This window comes from Pomacea canaliculata, linkage group LG11, assembly GCF_003073045.1.
Source record: "Pomacea canaliculata isolate SZHN2017 linkage group LG11, ASM307304v1, whole genome shotgun sequence".
NCBI lineage: Eukaryota > Metazoa > Mollusca > Gastropoda > Architaenioglossa > Ampullariidae > Pomacea > Pomacea canaliculata.
In genome coordinates, this window is record NC_037600.1 from 11030126 (window position 1) to 11055090 (window position 24965).

Genomic DNA, 24965 nt, shown 5'->3' on the forward strand with positions numbered 1-24965 from the left:
AACTTCACAAGGCACAATAGCAAAAGAAAGAATGATAGAAAGATAAAACAACCAAGGAGAAAGGGAAGAAAGAACGACTGAAAGAAACGAATGGCAAAAGATGCTCTTCAAACTGAAATAACGTATTACTAATCCTACTAATCTTGCGACATGTGACAGTCAAGGTGTCGTGTGACATTATGTTTGTGAGTGGCTGGGTGTGCTCACTTTGTGGTTATCTCAATAATGTGAACAATAGTAGGAACACCTGACATCTAGACACGTTATCTCTCGCTAAGCACAAGACTATGTCTTCCCTACCCGGGCAGTCTCTCGTTCCTTACTCACATGTTTGAGGGACGCAAGCGACCGTATGGGAACCTGTAATCTATACGATAGTGCATTTGGTTGCACGAACCTGAAACCTCGCACATAAATACTAAACAAGGTGTCCTATCCACTTGTTTGCATGGATCTTTTAAGTTATACACAACTTTAGAAAAATACTTTAAGGCAAATACAAAATGAGAAAAAAGTAAAATGGATTTAAGTCTGTTTAAAGTTTGTTAATTGTTAGGAATAATCACATTTTCTCTTTTACTGTAGATGATCAGTGGCACCACAGTAAGTGACCTATACAAAGCATTCAGCATGCTCACTGTGTTTATCTCATTTTAGAATCGTGTGGATACCTGACAACTACCATGTGACTTTGGCTACAGAATGAAAATGATCGACATCTGCTCACAATGATGATGGCTTACGAGCATTTGAAACTATATGACAATATGAGGAAATTTTTTTTGATGTCTTAGGCATGTGACGATTTTTTCCAGTTAACTACCAGAACGAGGCTGGTGTATATAAAGCTTCCGGTTAAGTCATATTCATTGTTAAGGCTTGCCGAGACTAACAGCGGAGAGGTTTTTAAGAGGCTTAGCGTTGGTCTTCGCAGACAGACATCAGTCTACACGTCCGTGGTATTATCGGACTGTGTTTCCAAGACAAAGAAGAGGCTTCACACATCAACCATAATTTTCAGCCGAAATATCAAGACCACACAAACAGGAAAACACATCTTTAATAAGTGCAAACTTAAAACAATGAACTGCACGAAATCACCAAGAATCACCATTTATTTGTCAGATAACTGAAATGTGAGTCGCTTTATTGGCTTTTTAGAATCACGACTGATCATATCAATAACATAAGTGCCTGTGACACGATTTTAGTGCTGCCACGCTTTAAAAAAAAACGGAGGGCAGATGGATACACATTATTATCTTAAGTGATTTTTGAAAGTCCATTTCTTATTAACAAGTTCATTTCTTAGACTAACAGGCAATTACACTTGATTTCCTCTTTGGCTGTCTGAAGTGTTTTGAGTGAAAGTGCTCAACATAGTATTTTCGGAGCTAGTTCCCACTTGCCTCATTTTGTTTCCTTTGGTCGTCTTTTTAGGGGCCATGCTATCTTTTTTTTCAAATAGAAGATAGCAGACAACTAACACAGACGTATCACCGCACGACGCAGTTAGCAGCTTTCCACAGAAGTGATTTTAAGTCACAGAACAGTGCATTTGTCAACTACTGTACTTTCCTGCTTTGGATTTCACTCATTTTTCACAAAATTGCCTAAAAATCAAGAAAAAAATTAAGATGCGAGCTATGACTCAGTGCCTCATGAAAGTGTTTAATCCACCCACACAGTCCTGAAAGTTTCTTTTAAATTAATAGAGATATTTTCTTCACGCAGAGGCACAGATATTCTAAGTAATAATTTTACTTATTGGCTAGCAGAAGAAAATCCCAACGGATCATTATTTTAATTGTCGATGAACAGAAACTTATAAATAGCCTTTTTAAAATTAATGAACACAACCAGAAATCTCCTTTCTTTATGTGTCTGTGTGTGAGGAGCGTGGGTGTAGCTCATCCATTTTTTCTTACTTGTCAATAATTATCTTTTGACTGAAAAAAAATCATACACAGAAACAATTCGTACTCTTTTTGTTGTGCATAGTAAACAGGTTGACAAAACAAATTCAATGAAACTCTAATTGTTAATGTCAACACTCAGGTTGGTGCCATCGTCACTAACTAAAATATTCTCGTTTTATTGTCGCAGCCTTCTTGTTTTCTCATATTCTGTGGGTTCTCCTAGATGTATCAAGGGCTGTCACCTGTAAACCAGACAATAGAGCAGCAAGTACAAAAGCTGATACTTTTCTTATAGAACAAACAAAACTTTGTTCAAATGTCAACTTTACTAAAAAAAAAAAAGTCTGTACGCCAACTCCAGGAAATAGGTCAATACCCAAACTCCTCTGTGTAATATAAAATGTATTTGTGTTAGGAACCAGAGGTCTCGTTATGACTGGATACAATTGTGTAGTGTGTTGTCGTCACTGCAAGACCAGGTAACTAAACATTGTTCAGTAGGGACGCTAGTATTCACTGTAAACTCACTTGGGCCATTTCCCGGATAGGCCTGTGTTGCAGAAAGAGTGTGTGAAGTTTGTAAAGGAAAGAGTCGGGAAGAACGTGATTACTTGCCCAGGAAATGAGGGAAGAACAAAAGAAAGATATGCTCATACACGCTTCAAAGAATAAGGAAGACGAATCATCCTTCCATCTACTTTGTAGTCGACAGAAGAACCGTACGAAAATATTGCAAAGGTTCTAGCACTTTCACAGTTTACACAGACGTAACTACTCGGGCTGTCATCCGAGGCTCATTTGTTTTAAAGAATTCTGAGATTCCACTAAGAGGAGGGGAGGTAACTGTCGCTACTCTCAGGCTTATGAAGAGGATCCACTGACGGAATAGTTTCTTCCTGTGTTTTGACCAGTGTACCAACCTAGTGACTTAGAGGCAAGGAATGCTACCTTTGTTTTTCGAAAGGCCGCATTGAGGACATCTTGACTGTAAGTAGTTTATAGTTTGTGAAGCAATTAGCAAACCCAGATCCATTATCGGACGTCTGAATTTCCGGGGTTTGGAAGAAACGAAACTTTACAGATTGTGACCCAAGAGGTCCTTGTGGAATAGGAAAACTGTGTGATCGTGTCGAATATATAAATAGATATATACAGATAAGGACAAATTTATGTGTTTATGTATTTATGTTTTTGTGTTTTCAACCCTGCATGACGTTCTTTAGTAAAATTGATAGTTAAGATATAGTGTTTGGTTGTCATCATACATACATCAAGGATCATGCTTAGATAAAAAAAATATATAGACAATAACTAGCATGAGAAGAAATCACGCTAATTCAGTAAAACAATTCCACTGGGCACTGAGACCCCCACCGGCAGTTTTTTGTTTTCTGCTGCATGAAAGAACCCGTGTGGGTGTCAGTGTCTGCCTGTATGACTAACTGTGGTGTTTGTGTCTCTTACCTGACTAACTGTACCGCTAATATTAAAGACAGCAAACCAGGGTTGTGTAACATCTTTTGCTACAACGCCCTGGTCCTGTCCGTTGATGTAGAGGTGAAGGTCGTTGGATGAGGTCACCAGTACCCCGACTTGACTCCCGAGTTCAATTCTCTTGAGACCTTCTCCGAGCTGTAGCGGCACCTACATATAAATACCTGATACTTTTATCTCATTAATAAGATATTGGGCGTGGAGTGAGCACCCAGCTTGACCTCCATCTTTCATTTTATCCCGCACTTTTCCACAAATATTTTGTGTAACTATGTACGATAAAAAGTGCTTGAATCTTTCGAAAAATGTACGGTAGGATCAGGGTGATTTTAGTTTACCATGACTTGATGTACAAAAAAGAGTATTTGATTTACGACTAGGATCCTATTTTTTTAGGTGAGTAGAAGCCTTAGTTGAATTTTTCCAAACGGGGCATTCCTCGGCTTCAAATAATATTTTCACAAATCTAATACTAATAGCCCACTTTCATTATTTTACCCACAATTTTATAAAATTTACTGTGGAAAAAATTAAACCGCCTAAATAACCTAGCCTGTCTCACCTGTCTAAGTCAACATATGCACATCAGTCTAAGATTCCTCTTATTGGCCTTATTCTATATATTTGGATGTTTGTAGGTTTTTATTCACTGTAGCAACAGACTTTAATTTAAATATTGCTATTAATATTTATTAATTATAATATAAATAATTATTTATTATATTATTAATATTTATTCCTAAGTCTTACCTGCTCATTACAAAAGGAAATCCAAGTAAACATTTAAACATGCTTTGTGTAATAAAAAAGTGAAAATAAGTGAATGATATATAGCTACATCTCTTACACAAGCCATCTGTACTCACAGACATGAAGACTCACACATTTTTGGTAGTAGACATGACCGGGCCCGATCATAACAGAGTCTTGCAGGTCTCTAGACCATTTTCTCACAGGTAGGCATGCAGGAGAAATTCTTGTCACACCCAGTGCTACCTCATTGTACCAACATGTTACTCTGTCCAATCTGACCTGCGTCAACAACACAGTGTCATGACATGTCAAGCTGTGACACTAAAGGGTGTCAATTGTTTAGTAAAGAAAAAGAAGCGTAACCAGAGACAGAAAGTATGTATTGAAGGCTACTCAATCCGTCCTCAGTAAGCTTTTGTGAAACTTGTGTCAACGATGTTGGAAAAAATGGAAACAAAATAATTCAGAATATGTTTTTTGTTTGCATCTGTGCCCTAAAAAAAAAAGTAAATAAGAGCACTTTTTATTCTGAAGCCCGATTTATTCATAACAGCACTAATCATCATTATAATCATTTATAATAGTCAACATAGTAGTTTTAGTCAAATATCTTACTTCATACAAGACGTTCGCAAACATAGGGTCACGTGACACAACCACCCAGTCACCCTTGGCACGCGGGTTTGTTTTCTCCGCGGTCCTGTTACAGTTCGTCAGACGAATGTTATATCCGCAGTTTTCTTGAAACACAAAAAGTGGCTGGTCGACCTGCTGTAAACAATATTCTCTTTTTTCCATGAAAATTATTAACAGATCTGTAGTCAACATCTATAATGTTATATATTAAAGAAATGACTAATTAAAATTATGAACTATTATTATTAATTTATTTAATAGCTAAGATGTTTTGGTATTAGTGTTAAGAGAAGTATTTTATAACGAGGATTCTTTTTTCTGTTAAAATCTGCAATCATACTCCTAAGAAAGTCTCGTGTCCGTAAGTATCAACTTCCCATACATTAAATCATAACATACCATACACAAACCTTGACATTCGTTTCACGAATTTACTGGCGACGTGATCTAAGGAAATATATTTTACGATTGGTAGATGACTATTACAAATTTCTTGACTTGACTTGATAAAACGTGCATTCTGGAATAATTTTAAGTAAACTACAAGAAACTGTGTGTGTATGTTTCTCTTTAAGTTTAAATGTAAGGAACTGGAATTTGCATCATTGTCATCGTGGTTTTGCTAGTTACAATGTTAGTTCTGACATTTTATTTTCTATCTCTAACCCTAACCCTGATCTTGATGATGTATAACAGTCAAGTTTCATCTGTTTACTTGGACTCGCCGTGGCAACAGGTAACGGACAATTATTTTTTGCTGCTGTGTAGATACTTTGCGTCCTCTAAAACCTTTTTATACAATATGGTTTTGTTCCGCACTGGCTCATTTCCTGAACACATGTCACGTGATCAGAATATTTTCATGATGTATTTTTTATGATATAAACATTCTCATGACCTTGTAAAAAACTTATACACATTGTATGGTATAAATACAGCAATAATAAATAACATACAGATAGCAAACGTGTTCTTTCTCTTTCTCTCTCTCACACACAGATATATAAATATATATCAATGCATACATCACATATCACAACATTTTCGCTTTTTCACCAGCTGATGATAGAAGGGAAGGAAAAAAAGCGTTCTTAAGAGGAGAAAGATGACTAATAAACAAGAAACTTGTTTTAGCGTTACGAAAACCCCCAAGAAATCATAAATAATCAAAATAATAAAAGTTTACCTCTGACTCTGTCTTCTCCTGCTTCAAAATTAGGATCTCCTGTTCTATCACTCTCACAGCTTCTTCCAAACATTCTACACTAGACAAGGGCTTCACCACCACTTCTCCTTGCAAGTTGGCGCTGAGGTCAAGGCTGTTGATCCTGTCTGTCAGAGCCTGTGTCATGTGTATCAGTGCAGGACGTGGTGACACTGCCGCAGCTCGCGTCACAATGTGTTTGTGTGACGTCACCTTTCCTAGACGGTTGCTAAGCGTAGTTTTCACGTCACGTAGTGAATTCCTGATTTGGAGATGTGATATGCGAGTCTTGTCCTTTAACTTGTTACGAACATCTTCCACCATTCCCTGAAGACGGTCACATGCCTTGTCCACCTGCGCCATGTCTTCTTGTTCGCTGACATCAACTTCCTGTAGACGTGACGTCAGCTGACCTATAGCCTGCTCTAGATTCTGCTCCGCTTCTACTAGAATCTTCGTTAGATCGATAAGTGAGTTTTGAACTGACTTTATTTCATTGTCGAGATGGTTTGTTTCTGGACAGTCTTTGTGTTTGTTAGCCTTACAGGCTGAGCAGACAGCGAGGCGGTGCTTGCGGCAGAAGAACTCCGCCTGTTTGTCGCCGTGGTCAGCACACAGTGCAGGGCGGCTGGCAGCCAGACGTTCAGGTGTCACAGTGCTGACACTCTCCACATCGTGACTGCGGCTCACTGACATCTTCTTATGTACCTTTGTACAAGCTGAACACATCATATCCTGACACTGCATACAGATGAAGTCCGCCCTGACGTCCTCACACACACAACAAAGGTGATCTTTACTCAGCACACGAGCGCTCTCCACCAGCGCTTCCATCACAAAGTCTGTCGGCAGGGCGTCAACAGTGTCGGACGAACTTCCATCTGACTGCTTTACTATAGGACATCTACACAGAGGACAACCAGCATCAGGTCCGGAGTCCATCCAGGAAATGAGACATTCTCGACACAGGAGATGACCACAGGGTAGAATCTTTGGTGTCGTGAAGTCATTCGTGCACACAGCACACTCTCTTTCGTGTGCCTCGGCCATCTTGGAATCTTCGTTACTGATGATACAAAGCATTTAAATACGATACACTATTTGTATTTTTATGTATGGTTAAAATTCTATTTAATTAACATATCAAGACTGATGAAATTGCAGCAAGAAAATAAAAGTAAGGGAGAACAATACAACACTTAAAGTAGCCCGACTGCATCTCATTTTTCAAATGCTATCGTGAATTAGAATTTCCCAATCGTCACAAAGGTTTGACAACAGATTAAACCGTCAGCATAGCGACGGTGGCCAAGTCACTTCTTGAATGACTAACGAGGATTTCTTTAGATAGTGGAAAGAAACTGGGAAGACTAATTACCTTTCACCCTTCAGTACTTCACTTTCCAAAGAGACACTGTAAGTGGAGGGACCCTGCGTGTAGGGGAGTGCAGTCTGTTGGTCTAAAAAGCTATTGGTATTTTTGTGCATGTCAGGCTTTTTTGTATTTCTGACTTTTTTATGACTTTTGGTATCTCCTTTAAGTGTCATGTGATAACTTAAATGGGGAAGTACTTATCGCAGGCGGGGCAGAGCGTTAGTAGGGTGGTCGTTCTCTTCTCGTTGTCAGCTAGTTGATTGGTTGAAGAGTGAATAACCAATGACATCCCTCAGTGTATGTAAAGTGCGAGTGAGCAAAGTAAAAATAAGGAACAGATAACCGCCACGACACTTGACTGCACGATGTCAGAGTGGACGGAGCAACTGGTCAGCGCTGGGATCGACTTCAGATTCTCTAACGCCGACTTCTACCTCGTAACCGGGTCTTGAGTCAAGAGGGCAAGAAGCGGAGAACGGTGCACCCTAAAGAACCGAAGAACTTTGCATGAAGATGGTATTTGCTTAGCTGCTGTGTGTGGCTTTGTAGTTGTTGGAGACACCACGTGTTTGTCCCTGGACTCGACTCTTTGTCGCCGCGAGACGAGGCTGGTAGATCGTGCAAGAAGGACGATGGACAGGCGGAGAAACCCTTTCGAGGTAAAGTCATCGGAGTGCCGTGATTGTTGGCAAGAGTATTGGTCTTCACCAAACCACTATCGTGGGCCCACAAATACAAGAATAACCTTAACATCAGAGCAAAGATGATGCGCGCGTGAGAGTGAGTAGTAGGTAGGGAGAGAAACTCTCGCCCACGTTCCCGGTACCCAAGGCCCAATATTCACGTTTCGACTAAAAACCACGAATACTACAACATACATTGACAATAAGGAGGAGAGTGTAACACTACACAAATGATCTACAATGATTCAGGAGATGGTTAGAGTTGTCAGATCCTATGACAAACCGTCATGTTCATACTAGAAACCCTGTGTACTTATTGCTGTGACCTAATCTTCTAAAACAAGTGTAAAATATATTACCTTAAGTTTACTCCAAAAGGAAGGTTTCAGTGTGTTCTCCGTTTGAAATGAAAATAGAGACACAAACTAAAGAGGTCCACCCCCTAGAAAGATTGCTTCACCTTTGTCCGTGATACAGAAGACTGCGATAAATATTACAGAGATAGTGATAGTGAAAGGAGCTCTTAACCCTTGGACAACAACTAGAATGCTTGTCATTTGATATCTACGTGTACTGCCAATGGAGATAATGTTTTCTGTGTGCCACGTCACTATCTCTATTCACTTGTACAGACCGGGTGTTTATTAATGTAAGTGATTTCGTGACTAGAGAGCTGTAGAAAAAAAGCTGTTTAGTTCGATTTGTTACTAAAAATCTTATCTAAGTATCTTCATGCCTACCATCCTCCACTTGTGTAATGTTGTCTTTGTCACTAATGTCCACATTTTCTGACGAGAGTAAACTTAAGTGTTGCCTCCATTAGAAGCTTATCTTCATTAGAGCTTTCACCCGTTAAAACCGTTCTTTAGAAAGTCAGCTGACTGAGTTACACGGCAGACACACAGTTGAGAACAATAACAATATCATGATTAATTCAGCTTTGTTTATTTTCAAAATGTATGCTGGCGTGTGTTTGTTTAGGTATGTGTTTTATATTTCATTTTTGATCAGTATTTATTTTATGTGAAGATTGTGTAGTAGGATTTCTTAAAACCAAATTATTTGTGATGCGAGCTATGAAGGAGTGCCTCATGAAAGTGTTTAATCCACCCACACAGTCCGGAAAGTCTTTTTTCTCTACGCAGAGGCACAGATACTGTAAGTAATAATTTTACTTATTGGGTAGCAGAAGCAAATCATAACTTATGAATGTTTTCATTATCGATGAACAGTAATTTATGAACAGCCTTTCTAAAATTAATGAACACAACCAGAAGCCAAAGATCGATTCAGGGTATTTAACATGTAACTAATATACAGCAGCACTTATGTGTATACTTTCGTAGTGTTTACACAAAATATTTTATTTGCTGAAATAATATATCATCCCACTCCTCTTCATGCTAGGAAGTTGTTTTCCCTCTTTTCTTTGTGTGTGTGTGTAGGGGATGGGGAGGCAGCTCATCCAGTTTTTTCTTAATGTTTTTCAACTGGAAAAAATCATACAATCAGGTTGAAGAAACAAATTCGCTGGAGCTCTCATTGGTAATATCAACTCCCAGGTTTGTGCCATCCTCAATCACAAAAATATTCTAGTTTTATTCTCTCAGCCTTCTTGTTCTCTGATATTCTTTATGTTCTCCAAGATGTAGGAAGGGCTGTCACCTGTAAAACAGACAACAGAGCAGCAGGTACAAAGCTTAGTGCTTTACTTATCAAACAAACAAGCACTTGTATAAATGTCAACTTTACTAAAAATAAAAACGTCTGTACGCCCACCCCCTGCAATAGGTAAGACAAGTGTCTTCTCCTTATTGCTCATTAACTGCAGTTTTCTAGACACCTTCATGTTATCACCGCGAGACCGTTATAGTCTCCCCAGGCAATCCCAAACTCCTCTGTGTGATATAAAGTGTGTTTGTGTCAGGAACTGGACTGGTTACGATTGTGTAGTGTGTTGTTGTGACAGCAAGACCAGGTAACTAACCATTGTTTAGTATGGAGACTAGTATTCACTGTAAACTCATTTGAGGCATTCCCTAATAGGCCTGTGGGGCAGAAAGAGTGTGTGAAGTTTGTGAAGGAAAGAGTCGGGAAGAATGCAGTTGCTAGCCCAGCCAATGGGGAAAAATAAAGGAACGACATGCCCGGACAAGTCCCAAAGTTGACAGAAGAACCGCACCGAAATGTTACAAATATTACAAAGGTTCTACCTCCCTCATAGCTGTAACAGGTGGAACAACTGGAGCTGCCAACCGAGGCTTATTTGTTTCAAAGAAGATTGAGATTTTACCCGGAGGTAGGGGATAACTGTCGCTACTGCCAGACTAACGGAGAGGATCAACTGACGGATAATTTTCTTCCTGTGTTGTGATTAGTCTAACAACCTAGTGACCCAGAGACAAGGACACTACCTTTACTTTTCGAAATGCCGTGTGGCGGACATCTTGAGTGAAAGTAGTTTATAGTTTGTGAAAGCCAATTACCGGATACATACCATTTACCAGACATTGGAATTTCTTGGTATTGGAGAAAAAACAAGCTTTAGAGACTGTGACCCAAGAGATCCTAGTTAGTTCAGAAAACTGTGCGATAGTGTAGAATATATATATATAAATAGATATAGAGTGATTCATGTGTTTATGTATTTATTTTTTGTGTTTTCAACACTGCATGACGTTCTTTAGTAAAATTTATCTATAAGATACACTGTTTGGTTGTAAATATGTGTACATTAAGGATCATACTTAGAAAAGAGAAAAAAAAATTTAAAAGAAAATAACTATGACAACAGCAAATGAAGCTAATCAAGTAAAAATAAATTCCACGGGGCACTGAGACACCCACTGATCAATGTTTGTTTTCTTCTGTCAGTGTCAGTGTCTGCCTGTATGACTCACTGTGGTGTTTGTGATAACCTGTGTCTCTTACCTTAACAACTGAACTTCCAGCACTAAAGACAGCAAACCAGGGTTGTGTAACATTTTCTGCTGCAACACCCTGGTCCTGTCCGTTGATGTAGAGGTGAAGGTCGTTGGATGAGGTCACCATTACCCCGACTTGACTCCCGACTTTAAGTCTGTTGAGTTTATTTGCAAGCGGTAACGGCACCTACATATAAATACCTGATTTTTTTATCTTGTTAATAAAATATTGGGCGTGAACCCACCACCTTGACCTCCGTCTTTAACTCTAACACGCACTTTTTGACAAATTTTTTTTTTTTTAACTGAGTACGAGAAAAAAATGCTTGACACTTTCCGAAAAATGTTAGGTATGAGCAGGGTGATTTCATTTTAACGTGACTTGATGTACAAAAACAGATTTTGTTTACACACTAGGGTCTAATTTATTTAGGTCAGTAAAAGCTTTAGTTCAATTTCTCCAAACCGATTTTCCTCGGCTTCAGAAAACATTTTTACAAATCAAATCTTATAACACACTTCCATTGTTTTATACATAATTTTATAAAACTTACTGTCCAACAAATCAAACCGCCTAAATAACTTATCCTATCTCACCTGAGTCAACCTATACGCATCCGTCTAAGGTTACTGGCCTCATTCTACATATTTAGATGTCTGTAGGTTTTTATTTACAGCAGACAAAGATTTTAATTTTAATTTGGGAATAACATTTGTCCCTAAGTTTTACTTCCTCATTGGAAAAGAAGAGAAAATCCATCAAAACCTTCAAGCATGTTTTGTGTAATAAAATAGTGAAAATGAGTGAATGATACTCAGATTCATCTCTTACACCAAGACCAAACCACAAGTCATCTGCACTCACAGACATGAAAACTTACACGTTCTCGCTGGCGGATGACCAAACCGGGCATGATGATAACGGAGTCTTTCAGGTCTGCAGACCACCGTGTGACAGGAAGGTGTGCAGGAGAAATTCTTGTCACACCCAGTGATAGTTCCTTGTAGCAACCTGTTACTGAGTCCACTCTGACCTGCGTCAACATCCCAGTGTCATGACATGTCAAGCTGTGACAGCTGATTAGGATGACTATTTGCACTAAAGGATGTCAATCTCTCAGTAAAGCCACAAGCGTTAGCAGAGAAAGAATGTATTGAGACTACTTAATCTGTCCTCAATAAGCTGTCATCAACTTGTATTAAAGATATTTAGAAAATGGAAAAAAAAAATTCAAAATGATTTTTTTTTGCGTCTGTACCCTGTAAAAGAAAGAAAAGTAAATAAAAGTAATTTTTATTCTATATCCCGATTTATTAATAACATACTAATCATCATTATAATGATAATCATTGTCATCATAGTTTTAGTCAAATATCTTACTTCATACAAGACGTTCGGCACCATAGGGTCACGTGACACGACCACCCCGTTACCGAAGGTACTCGGCTCAGTCTTCTCCGCGGTCCTGTTACCGTTCGTCAGACGAATGTTTTTTCCGCAGTTGTCGTGGAACACAAGGAGTGGTCGCTGTGAGACCAACTGTAAATAATATTGTTTTGTCCATGAAAATTATAAACAGATCTATAGTATACTGCAGCGGTTCTTAACCTGTGGGGCGAGCCCCTCTGGGGGGTCGCGACGTGCCTACAAGGGGCGGCGCGAAGGTGGTCTTTTTAAAAGTTTCTTATACCCGTATTAGTGAAATTAGTTTACATTGTGTAACCGAGTGGTGAGGTGGCTCAAACTCTAAATCTCTTCTCCCTATTCAAGTACACTGTCTCGGCATGCAGTGACTTTTCACTTCCAAAACTCAAAACACAATCCCCCTCTCAACAATTAAGCCTCCAATCTCCCTCCTCTCGCATTTTGCCCTCTCTCTCTCCCAATCTCTCACCGCTGACTCCCCTCTCCCTCTCCAGTCACACCTCTCTTTCTTTTTTCTTTAACATCTAAAAGGCAGGCATTCAGGAAACGTCCATCATTCACACCCTTTCGCCCTCGCACGTGTTCAGTCCTAGTACTCTAGGTCCCTGACAGAAGGCCATGACCAGACAGTGCGGGGTGGAGGCTGAAGAACGACCGATGGCTGCTGCTAATGGCATATTTATCGGACATATTTGAGAAGCTGAACGTTGTGAATACTTCTCTGCAAGGGAAAGACACCACCATATTACAAACAACTGACAAGATGAATGCTTTCATCCGAAAAATTTCGTTGTGGACGCAAAAGATACGCCAAGAAAATATTTTTGATATGTTTCCGTGCTTGTGTAAGTGCAAGGCTCACAACTTGAATCTTGATCAGGTGAAGAATGTAATTATTGCCCATCTAAACGGACTGCAAGAAAGGTTTCAGCATTACTTCGCTGAAATTGATGTGACTAAATACAATTGGATTCGTAATCCATTTCTGGCTGATCCTAGCACAAGCGGGTTGTCCACGGAAGAAGAAGAGCAGCTCATCGACCTTTCGAGTGACCAATCCCTGAAAATGGTCTTCCAAACAACACCAGTGCCAACATTCTGGATTAGCGTCAACGGTGCTTTCTGAGAAAGCAATGAAAGTTCTTCTGCCATTTTCAACTTCGTATATGTGTGAGCAAGGATTTTCAGCATTGGCAGCACTAAAGTCTCAATACAGAAATCGTGTGGACGCAGAGGCTGAGCTGCGAATAGCAGTGGGTACGAACATCGCACCCAGGTTCGCTTCTCTATGAAACAGCAAGCAGGCTCAACCTTCTCATTAATCAAAGTGAGTGTCCAGTAAAATAATATTTATTAGCACCACAGAATTTGCTTTAGTAAAATTTCATTAACAGATATACATGTACTTCTTGCAGATACGAACTTTGTTCTTCCGTTGTTGAATTGTATTGATTTCCTCGAATTTCCTCGACGCGGCGTTTGAGGTTATCTAAGCCCCCCACCATTCCCCACCACCGACCTAGCTGGCTAAGAGGGGAGGGGGGGGGCGATGACGTACCGGTGTACGTCAGGGGGGCGTCACAAGTAAAAGGTGGAGAACCGCTGGTATACTGTATTTAATAAATAAAAATGTTCTGGTATTAGTGTTATGAGTTGTATTTGATAATTATTTTTTTCTGCTGAGATCTACAATCATACTTTTCAGAAAGAGTCCACTTATTCCCATATATTAAATCATATCACACATTAACGTTTACATTCGTTTGAAGAATTTACAGGTGATGACTTCATAAAAAATTCATTCTGAAATAAATTTAACGAAACTACAACAGACTGTGTGTGTGTTTAAGTTTGTATGTAAGGAAATTTTGTGATCAGGGTTTTGCTAATTACAATGTTAGTCCTGACATTTTTTAAAGCTCTAAACAACAGTCACAACAAGATCTTGATTAAGATGTGTAACAGTTAAATTTTGTTGTATCCATTTAAGTTAAAATGTAATGGATGAGTGTATCGGTGTTAGGCATCACACGCAAAAACACAGAAAAAAAGTATGCTTTGAATATATTACAATGCTTCCTAAAATAATACATTTCCTGGACACATGTCAGATGAAATAACTATTTACAGTATTTTAAGATGGTTTAAAAATTATGACGACCTGCTTGTTAAAACTTATGCACCCCGAAGTGGTGAGAATACAGCGAGCACACATAACACAGATATATGGCAAACGTGCTTTCTCTCTCTGCTTGAATCACATATACACACACTACATATAACTCCATTTTCTCTTTGTCACTAGCTGCTGATACAAGGGAGGGAAAAAAGGTTTCTTAACAAAAGGAAAATGACTAGCAAACAAAAATATTGTTTAACTGCTACAAAAACCCTTAAAAATTTATAGATGATTGAAAAGGATAAAATTTTACCTTTGACTCTGTCTTCTCCTGCTTCAACATCAGAAACTCGTCTTCTATCACTCTAACAACATCTTGACAGCACTCTACACTAGACAAGGGCTTCACCCACACCTCTCCTTGCAGGTCAGCGCTCAGGTCAAGGCTGTTGACCCTGTCTGTCAGAGCCTGTGTCATGTGTATCAGTGCAGGACGTGGTGACACTGCCACTGCTCGCGTCACAATGTGTTTGTGTAACGTCACCTTTCCTAGACGGTAGCTAAGGCTAGTCTTGACGTCACATAGCGACTTCCTGATTTTGAGATGTTGCGTGCGACACTTGTCCTTTAACTTGTTACAAACATCTTCCACCAACTTGTGAAGACGGTCACATGCTTTGTCCACCTGCGCCATGTCTTCTTCTTCACTGACATCAACTTCCTGTAGACGTGACGTCAGCTGACCTATAGCCTGCTCTAGCTTCTGCTCCGCTTCTACCAGATTTTTTGTTAGGTCGGTAAGTGACTTTTGAACCGACTTTATTTCATCGTCAAGATAGTTTGTTTCTGGACATACTTTGTGTTTGTTAGCCTTACAGGCTGAGCAGACAGCGAGGCGGTGCTCGCGGCAGAAGAACTCCGCCTGTTTGTCGCCGTGGTCAGCACACAGTGCAGGGCGGCTGGCAGCCAGACGTTCAGGTGTCACAGTGCTGACACTCTCCACATCGTGACTGCGGCTTACTGAAAGCTTTTTATGAGCCTTTGTACAGGCTGAACACAACATGTCCTGACACTGCATACAGATGAAGTCCGCCCTGACGTCCTCACACACACAACAAAGGTGATCTTTACTCAGCACACGAGCGCTCTCCACCAGCGCTTCCATCACAAAGTCTGTCGGCAGGGCGTCAACAGTGTCGGACGAACTTCCATCTGACTGCTCTACTATAGGACATCTACACAGCGGACATCCAGCATCAGGTGTAGAATCCATCCAGGAAATGACACATTGTCGACACAGGAGATGACCACAGGGTAGAATCTTTGGTGTGGTGAAATCATTCGTGCACACAGCACACTCTCTTTCGTGTGGCGCAGCCATCTTGAATAGTCTGAAGATACAAAACATTCAAACATAATGCACAGTTTGTAGTGTTAGGATAGTGGTTACCTCTGTAGAATAAACTTTTCAGACATTTAGACATTTTTTAAGACATTTAGGTACATATATTGTATTGCTGTGTTTTTGAAGAGGTACTCTCGAGTGGAACAGAAACAAGAAAAAGAGGAGTGCAATCGAAGAAAGATAAAGATTTTATGAAAAAGAAAATTTATCGGCAGGTTATCAAGAGTGTAGGACGAACCTCGATCTAACTGCTTTGTGAAAGAACACCTACACGGCGGAGAGCAGCTTTACATTATGAATCCGTCCGAGAAATGACACATTGTCGACACAGGAAATGACAAGAGGGTTAAATCTTAAGAGCAATGATTTATTGTTGGTCAGTGGAGGTTGTCTTTTGTATGGCTGAGCCATCTTTGAGTCTATGTTACTGATGTTACAAAACAGAAAAGTAACAATATTTTTTTCTTTTCTAACTCGACGGGATAAGCTTTATATTTGAAATACAAATTTCGTAGATGAACATTAATGAGGTTTAAAATGGAGGAAAGGAAGAATGAAACAATGTGAGTTTAGTAGACTTTGGTGAGTGTTGCTCCAATTTTTTTTTTCTATTGCTGATTGTTCTTCTCTTAGTCATGCACCTTGCAGGGTAAATGTTTTGTATACAGAACGAAAAGAAGAAGAAGAAATGAAGCATGAAATAGAAGAAGAAATAAAACGACTGTCTCTTGACATTAAAGACAATAATAGAATTTTAGCTGATTGCATTAATTCTTTTTATATATATTTGATGAGTTAATTAGACCACAATGATTAGTGGCAGCAGCGAGGTTTAGATACAAGACCAGTTACAAACTGAAATGGAAAATAACTTGAAGAACTTATGATCCAGCACCTAATACTCGTATTATTATTCTGTAAAAGTCACAAGCTTCTAAAGCAAACTGTGAACATAACTCAACACCTGAAGCAATAAATGTCACTACACAACGGCTGACCTACCTGAGTCACCCTCTAACTCACAATACATGGCGGTTAGGTGACACACACCAGGAACTTACTCAATGTGTCGACATTAAGTAGTGTAAGTAGTTAGTGTACTCACCTGCTCCTTTAGATAAGCAATTGCTAGGTGTGGAGAGTTTTTTTTTCTGCCTCACTTGACAGTTTACCTGAGTACTTGAGGCTAAAGAGTGAGAACTTTTTCACTCAGAGTGTTTCTCGCCACGACGACAGGTCGTGTCTGTGCACGTCACGTGACAGTTATATAAAAAACAGCAACTAATTTGGAAATTCCCGTTAAAAATAAATTACTATACAATCAATTTTTTTTTCTTTTTTGTGCCGTGTGAGGAAGTGGCTCTAGACAGCTTAAACTTAACAATAATATATTACAAATAACTTTCTTCAAGTTTAGTTACCGACATTTATTCATGTCGAAGTTTATTCAAAAGCATTATCTATCGTGACCTATAATTTTGTTGTACATAATGAGAATAATTGTGGGTAAGTTACCTTGTAGCCAGGAAATAAAAATTCTAGTACCTTCTATTTTTATTTCCTGGCTACATGGTAAAGTTTCTAGTAACATGTGGGGGACCATGTTATTTGAAGGAGCTATGAAGCTGTGGGTTTATAAAGCTCCCTGACTGTGAAGCAGGGAGCCACACAGTCCCACTGACTGAGGTCTCCCTCCAGCAGACGACAGACGACACTGTGTGAGTATTATCACTACATGCTACTTGTTTTACATAAGTTAGGTAAGATTTTGCTTATTTGAACACTGGTCTCACACCCCGCTTCTCTTGTATGCTTCACTGTCACACACCGACACACTAACACACAAAAAAGCAAGCAGCCATACATATATTCTTACATATACACAAACATACATATTTGCTGCAAGATTATTTGTGAAGTCTTTCTGTGCACGCAGCAATTCAGTTTACGACTTTAAACGTGTAGTGAAAGGAACAGGCAGTCACGTGAACTTGTGGTTGTAGGTAGGGAACCGTGAGCTGGACGATCATTCAGCTTACAATAGTCATCTACGTATTTTTAATTCTTATTGTTATCTGAATACTTAATTATAACTTCATGCAAATGCATAGAGACTTGCTAACGTACATGGTTATTAATCTACAAACAGAAACAGCTTTAAATTCAGAAGTTAAAAATCTTGTGTCTCAGTTGTTTTCAGCCAAAAGTGAGTGGTATTTTTTTTTTCTTTTCTTTTTAACGTGTTATACACATTTTTTTGAATGGTTAACAACAAAGAGTATAATTAAGAAATCAAAAAGATGTGTTTATCTTACAGCACCGTCCCTTCTGTCCATTCACAAGATGTCACCACTACAGCACATAAAGTTAATAAATTAATGATTTGGAGTAGCGTGGAACAACACACAAATCTTATTCACAATATTTAAAATATGAAGTCAGAGTTATTGGGTTAAATAAATAATGTCACAACCACTCTTGTACAAAAATGTATCAAGGAGTAAAACTTATGTATCGATTACCTTTTACTTCCTTTATATATATATATAAATTTCTGTTTACAATTAAAGGAAAGAAAAGAATTATAAAAATTTTAATGTGTAAATTATAAGAAAATTAAAAAAAATGTTCATTGTTTATCTCCATGTGAGACAATAGCTTATACGTAATTGAAAATACAAGCGGAAAAGACACATTAGACAGATCATGTCATTGTCTGTGTATCGTTATTTGTACATCTGAGTTTTGGTTGTCATATAAGTATGTATTAACTTATCCGCTTCTGTATACAGTTTATGAAAATCCAGAAAGAGTAATTCAAAAATTCAACTTTTATAAACATTTTTAAGTTAGGCCATATGATGTACATGCTGTCCGTATGTCCTGTACTAAAGAATACAAGCGTAAGAAGAAAATACAACAAGTATACTCGATATAGAAATTTAAATATCATTAGATTTTATTTATAACGAGTTTCTTTAACATACTTGCTAAGCAAATTCACTCGAGTTCTTATTGGTAATATCAACGTCCAGGTTGATGCCATCGTCAGTTTGACTGTCTCAGCCTCTTTGTTCTCTGATATTCGTTATGTATTCCTAGATGTAGGAAGGGCTGTCACCTGTAAAAAAGACAATATGTCCAAATGGAGGTACAGAACCTAATGCTTTACTTATAGAAAAAACAAATATTTGTACAAGTGTTAACTTTGCTAATAAGCCTCTGTACGCCAACTCCAGGAAATAGGTAAGACAAATGTTTTCTCTTTATTACTCATTAAATGCAATTTTTTTGGACACCTTGACGTTATCACCGTTAAAGTCTCCCAGGTGATCTTAAACGCCTCTGTGCCATATAAAGTATATTTATGTTAGGAACCAGAGTAATCATCCCTGACTGGTTACGATTATGTAGATCAGTGGTTCCCAAAGTATTTCGGACCGGGGACCATTGTACTTAAGTAAAAAATATGGCGGACCACCAAGGCCTAAAAATCACTCTGTACTATGAATTTTACATTTAAATTGCCGCATTTGTTTGATTACAATTCAAAACTAAATGTACTTCTGTGACAGTAGTATAGTAAAAATTAAGTTGACATAAAACGACCTACCCCGTTCTTTGAATAATGAATCACTTTAAATATCACTTTGCTGCCATATGACGACTGTCAGCAGCGGACCATCTGACCTATGCCCACGGACCACTAGTGGTCCGCGGACCACACTTTGAGAACCACTGGTCTAGTGTGTTGTCGTGACTGCAAGACAAGGGAAATAAGCATTGTTTAGTAGGGAGGCTGGTATTCACTGTAAACTCCATTGAGCCATTCCCTAAAAGACGTGTGTGAAGGTTGTAAAGAAAAAAGTCGAGAAAAATGTAATTCCTTGCCCAGCCAAGGAAGGAAGAACGGAGGAACGACATGCCCTAACACGCTTGAAGAAAGAAGACGAATTATTCTGCTATCTACGTTTCAGTCGACAGAAGAACCGCACCGAAATATTACAAAGGTTCTACCACCCTCCCATTTTCAGCAGGTGCAACTACTCCAGCTGTCAGCTGAGGCTCATTTATTGCAGAGAATTCTGAGATTTCGGTAGGAAGAAGAGTAACTGTCGCTACTCCCAGACCAACGTTGAGGGTCCATTGACGGACAGGTTTCTTCGTGTGATGTGAGCAGTCTAACCTAAATACAAAGGACACTACCTTTGCTTTTAGAAAGGCCGCGGACATCTTGAGTGTAAGTAGTTTATATGACGTTCTTTAGTAAAATTGATCGTTCAGTTCTAGTATTTGGTTTTAATTATATATACCTTAAGGATCTTGCTTAGAAACAATATAAAAAATATAGAAAATAACTAGTATAAGAAAAAATGACTCTAACCTAATAAAACAATTCTACTGGGCCCTGAGACGCCCCCAGGTAGATGTTTGTTTTCTGCAGCATGAAAGAACACGCGTTGATGTCAGTGTCTGCCTGTATGACTGAACGTGGTGTTTGTCATATACAGTATCTCTTACCTTACTATATGAGCTGCCAATAGCAAAGACAGCAAACCAGGGTTGTGTAACATTCATTGCTACAACGCCCTGGTCCTGTCCGTTGATGTAGATGTGAAGGTCGTTTGACGAGGTCACCAGTACCCCGACTCGACTCCCGACTTTAAGTTTCTTGAGACCTTCTCCGAGCGATGTCGGCACCTGCATATAAATACCTGATACTTTTACCTTCTGGATAAAATATTGGGCGTGGAGATAGCACCCCAGCTTGACCCCTGTCTTTACTTTAGCACGCACATTTCCACAAATATTTTTTTGGTAACTGTGTACAATAATAAATGCTTAAACCTTTCAACAAATGTTAGGTATGAGCAGGATGATTTCATTTTATTATGACTTGATGTACAAAAAAAAGTGTTTGATTTACGACTAAGGCCTGATTCATTTAGGTCAGTAAAATCCTTCGTGTACTTACTCTAAACTGGGTATTTCTCGGCTTCAGATAGCATGTCTACAAATCTAGGTTATTACCACACTTGCATTCTTTTATCCACAATTTTTATAAAATTTACTCTCAAACAAATCAAACCGCGTAAATAACTTATCATGTTTCACCTAAGTCATCATATACACATTAGTCTAAGGTCTCTGTTATTGGCCTCATTCTATATATCTGGATGTTTGTAGTTTTTTTCATTTACAGTAGGCAAAGATTTTAATTTAAATTTGGGAATTAATTTTTGTCGCTAAGTTTTACCGGCTCATTAGAAAGGGAAAGAAAATCACACTAAACCTTTAATCATTCTTTGTGTAATAAAAGAGTGAAAATAAGTGAATGTCACTAGCTTTATCTCTTCAACGTAGACAAAACTACAAGCCATCTGCTTTCAGAGACATGAAGACTCACAAATTTCTGCTGGTAGCTGACCAAACTGGGCCCGACGATAACGGAGTCATCCACGACTATAGGCCACTGTGTCACAGTGAAGCATGCAGGAGAAATTCTTGTCACACCCAGAAATAGCGCGTTGTATCTACCTGTTCCTGCGTCAACTGTGACCTGCGTCAACATCCCAGTGTCATGACATGTCAAGCTGTGACAGCTTATTACGATGACTACGTGCACTAGAGAATGTCAATCATTCAGTAAAGCTACAAGCTTGACCAGAGAAAGTATGTATTGAGACTACTCATTCAGTCCTCAGTAAGCTTTCATCCAAATGGTATCAACGATCTTGAAAAAAAGGAAACAAACTAAATCACAATGATTTTTGTTTATGTCTGTACCCTGTAAAAGAAAGAAACGTGAAAAAGACTAATTTTTATTCTGAAGCCCGATTTACTAAAGCAGTACTAATCGTCATTATTATCATCATCGTTGCCATCATCATAGTTTTAGTCAAATATCTTACTTCATACAAGACGTTCGCTAACATAGGGTCACGTGACACAACCCCCCCGTCAAGGATGGTACTCAGTTTTATCTTCTCCGCGGTCCTGTTACCGTTTGTCAGACGAATGTTTATTCCGCAGTTGTCGTGGAACACAAGGACTGGTGGCTGTGCAACCAACTGTAAATAATATTCTTTTGTCCATAAAAATTATTAACAGATCTATAGTAAACATTTATTAAGTTTTATTGTAAATCATAAATAATAGTAAATAAGTAAATAAACTTATCAATTATTATTATTCTGTATTTAATAACTGAAATGTTTTAATATCAGTGGTATGAGTTGTATTTGATAAGTTCTTTTCTGTTGAGATTTGCAATCACACTGTTAGGAAAGTCGTTTGTCCGCAAGAGTCCACTTCCCATACATTAAATCACAACATACCACACATAAACCTTTCCATTCATTTGAAGAATTTACTGGCGATGTTATCATAGGAAATACATTTTACGGTTAGTAGATGACTTTACTACAAATTTCTAAACTTAATGACTTAATAAAACATGCATTCTGAAATAAATTTAACAAAAATACAAGAGACTGTGTGTGTGTGTGTGTGTGTGTGTGTGTGTGGTGTGTGTGTGTGTGTGTGTGTGTGTGTGTGTGTGTGTGTGTGTGTGTGTGTGTTTTATCTTTTTTTTAAAAAGTTTTTATGTAAGGAAATGGGATATGCACCATTGTGATCAGAGGTTTTACTAGTTACAATATTAGTCCTGACATTATTTTTTTAGTTGTAAACAACAGTCACAAGAGGATCTTGATATATAACAGTCACATTTCCTCTGTTTACTTAGACCGCTGTAGGAACAGGTAATGGACAATTATTTAGTGCTGCTGTGTAGATACTTTGCGTCCTCTGAACCCATTTAATAAGAGCCTTCTCTTATTTTCGCTTTGTCACTAGCTGCTAATACAAGAGAGGGAAAAGAAAGGTTTCTTAAGAAGACAAAGATGAATAGGAAACAAGAAACCTGTTTTAATGTTACAAAAACAAAATAACAAAAAAGAAAAACTTTTACCTCTGAGTCTGTCTTTTGCTGCTTTAACATCAGGAGATCACCTTCTACCCGTCTCACAACTTCTTGATAACACTCTACACTAGACATGGGCTTCACCCACACGTGTCCTTGCAAGTCGGTGCTGAGGTCAAGGCTGTTGACCCTGTCTGTCAGAGCCTGTATCATGTGTATCAGTGCAGGACTTGTTGACACTGCCGTGACTCGGGTTACAATGTGTTTGTGTGACGTCACTTTCCCTAGACGGTTGCTAAGGCCAGTCTTCACGTGACGTAATGAATTCCTCATTTGGAGATGTGACGTGCGAGTGTTTTCCTTCAACTTGTTACAAACATCTCCCACCAACTTCTGAAGACTGTCATATGTCTTGTCTACCTGCGCCATGTCTTCTTGTTCGCTGACATCAACTTCCTGTAGACGTGACGTCAGCTGACCTATAGCCTGCTCAGCTTCTGCTCGCTTCTACCAGAATCTTGTAGGTCGGTAAGGAAATTTTAGAACTGAAGTTTTTTCATGTCGAGAATAGTTTGTTTTTCTGCATACATTGTGTTGTTAGCCTACATGCTGAGCAGAGTAGCGGGCGGCTCGCGCAGGAAGAACTCGCCTGTTTGTCGCCGTGTCAGCACACAGTGCAGGGCGGCTGGCAGCCAGACGTTCAGGCTGTCACAGTGATGACACTCTCCACATCGTGACTGCTCGCGCAGGAAGTTTTTTATGAACTTCAAAACGTTGAACACAGCATGGCCTGACACTGCATACAGATGAAGTCCGCCCTGACGTCTCACACACACAAACAAGGTGATCTTTACTCAGGGCACACGACGCGCTCTCCAACCAGCTCTTCCATCACAAAGTCTGTCGGCAGGGGTCAACAAGTGTGTCGGACGAACTTCCATCTGACTGCTCTACTATAGGACATCTACACAGAGGACACCCAGCATCAGGTTTTGCATCCATCCAAGAAATGACACATTCTCGACACAGGAGATGACCACAGGGTAGAATCTTTGGTGTGGTGAAGTCATTTGTGCACACAGCACACTCTCGTTCGTGTGGCTCAGCCATCTGGAAGTATGAAGATATAAAACATTTTAACATAATACACAGTTTGTAGTGTTGGGTTACTGTTTATCTCAGGAAAATAAAATTTAATGTTACAAAGTTAGGAAAATCACTTTGCTGTGTTTTTGAAGAGGTACTTTCGAGTGGAACAAAAAACAAGAAAAGGAGTACAATCAAAGAAAGATAAATATTTTATTTAAAAGGAAATTTGTCGGCTGGGCGTCAAGAGTACAGGACGTACCTCGATTTCACTGTTTAATGATAGGACACCTACACAGCTTAACGTCGGAAAAATGACACATTCTCGACACAGGAGATGACAAGATAATTAAATCTGCAGAGTGATGATTTATTGTTGATCACTGCACGTTGTCTTTCGTATGGCTGAGCAAACATTAAGTCTATGTTACTGATAATATAAAACTGAAACGTGATACAACTTTTTTCTTTTCTTACTTGACGGGATAAACTCTATATTGAATTTCGTAGATGAAGATTAATTAGATGTGAAATAGAGGAAAGGAAGAAGAAAACAATGTGAGCTTAGTAGACATCGTTGATTGCTGCTGCAGTTTTTTTTTGTTTTTTTGTTTTTTGTTTTTTTTTTGTTGTTGGTTTTTTGTGCGATAGCTGATTGTTTTTCTCTTAGTCATGCGCCTTGCATAATAAATGTACTGGATGTAGAAAGAAAAGAAGAAGAAGAAAAAGAAATGAATCACAAATAGAACGATAAATAAAACGACTGTCTCTTGACATTAAAGACAATATCAGAATTTCAGCTGATTACAGGAATTCTTTTATTATATTTTTAATGAGGTAATTGGAACACAATGATTAGTGGCAGCAGAGAGGTTTAGATACAAGACCAGTTACCGAACTGCAATGGAACATAACTTACACTACACTTATGATCCGCACCTGGCTCGATTACTTGTTATTATTATTCTGTAAAAGTCACTACCTGCTAAAGCAAAGTGAGAACTTAACTCAACATT

General features: G+C 38.8%; 3 protein-coding genes across 3 annotated transcripts; all 3 read right to left on the reverse strand.

Annotated features, from left to right (window-relative positions):
- Positions 1 to 1028: 1028 nt before the first annotated feature.
- On the reverse strand, positions 1029 to 8660 carry LOC112576281 (E3 ubiquitin-protein ligase TRIM33-like). The gene is made up of 6 exons (XM_025258630.1): positions 8424 to 8660; positions 5989 to 7072; positions 4782 to 4937; positions 4296 to 4445; positions 3384 to 3563; positions 1029 to 2161 (listed from the first exon to the last, which is right to left on the reverse strand). The coding sequence occupies exons 2-6, from the start codon at positions 7054 to 7056 to the stop codon at positions 2120 to 2122; spliced, it is 1596 nt and encodes a 531-aa protein (XP_025114415.1). The 5' UTR covers positions 7057 to 7072; positions 8424 to 8660; the 3' UTR covers positions 1029 to 2119.
- A 338-nt stretch (positions 8661 to 8998) lies between these two features.
- Positions 8999 to 17203, reverse strand: LOC112576286 (E3 ubiquitin-protein ligase TRIM33-like). Its single transcript, XM_025258635.1, has 6 exons — positions 17044 to 17203; positions 14847 to 15924; positions 12370 to 12528; positions 11870 to 12022; positions 10996 to 11175; positions 8999 to 9729 (listed from the first exon to the last, which is right to left on the reverse strand). The coding sequence occupies exons 2-6, from the start codon at positions 15912 to 15914 to the stop codon at positions 9697 to 9699; spliced, it is 1593 nt and encodes a 530-aa protein (XP_025114420.1). The 5' UTR covers positions 15915 to 15924; positions 17044 to 17203; the 3' UTR covers positions 8999 to 9696.
- Positions 17204 to 18571: 1368 nt separating this feature from the next.
- LOC112576299 (neuralized-like protein 4) lies at positions 18572 to 23314 on the reverse strand. The gene is made up of 5 exons (XM_025258655.1): positions 22912 to 23314; positions 21851 to 22009; positions 21346 to 21498; positions 20460 to 20639; positions 18572 to 19059 (listed from the first exon to the last, which is right to left on the reverse strand). The coding sequence occupies exons 1-5, from the start codon at positions 23290 to 23292 to the stop codon at positions 19027 to 19029; spliced, it is 906 nt and encodes a 301-aa protein (XP_025114440.1). The 5' UTR covers positions 23293 to 23314; the 3' UTR covers positions 18572 to 19026.
- Between the last annotated feature and the right edge of the window lie 1651 nt (positions 23315 to 24965).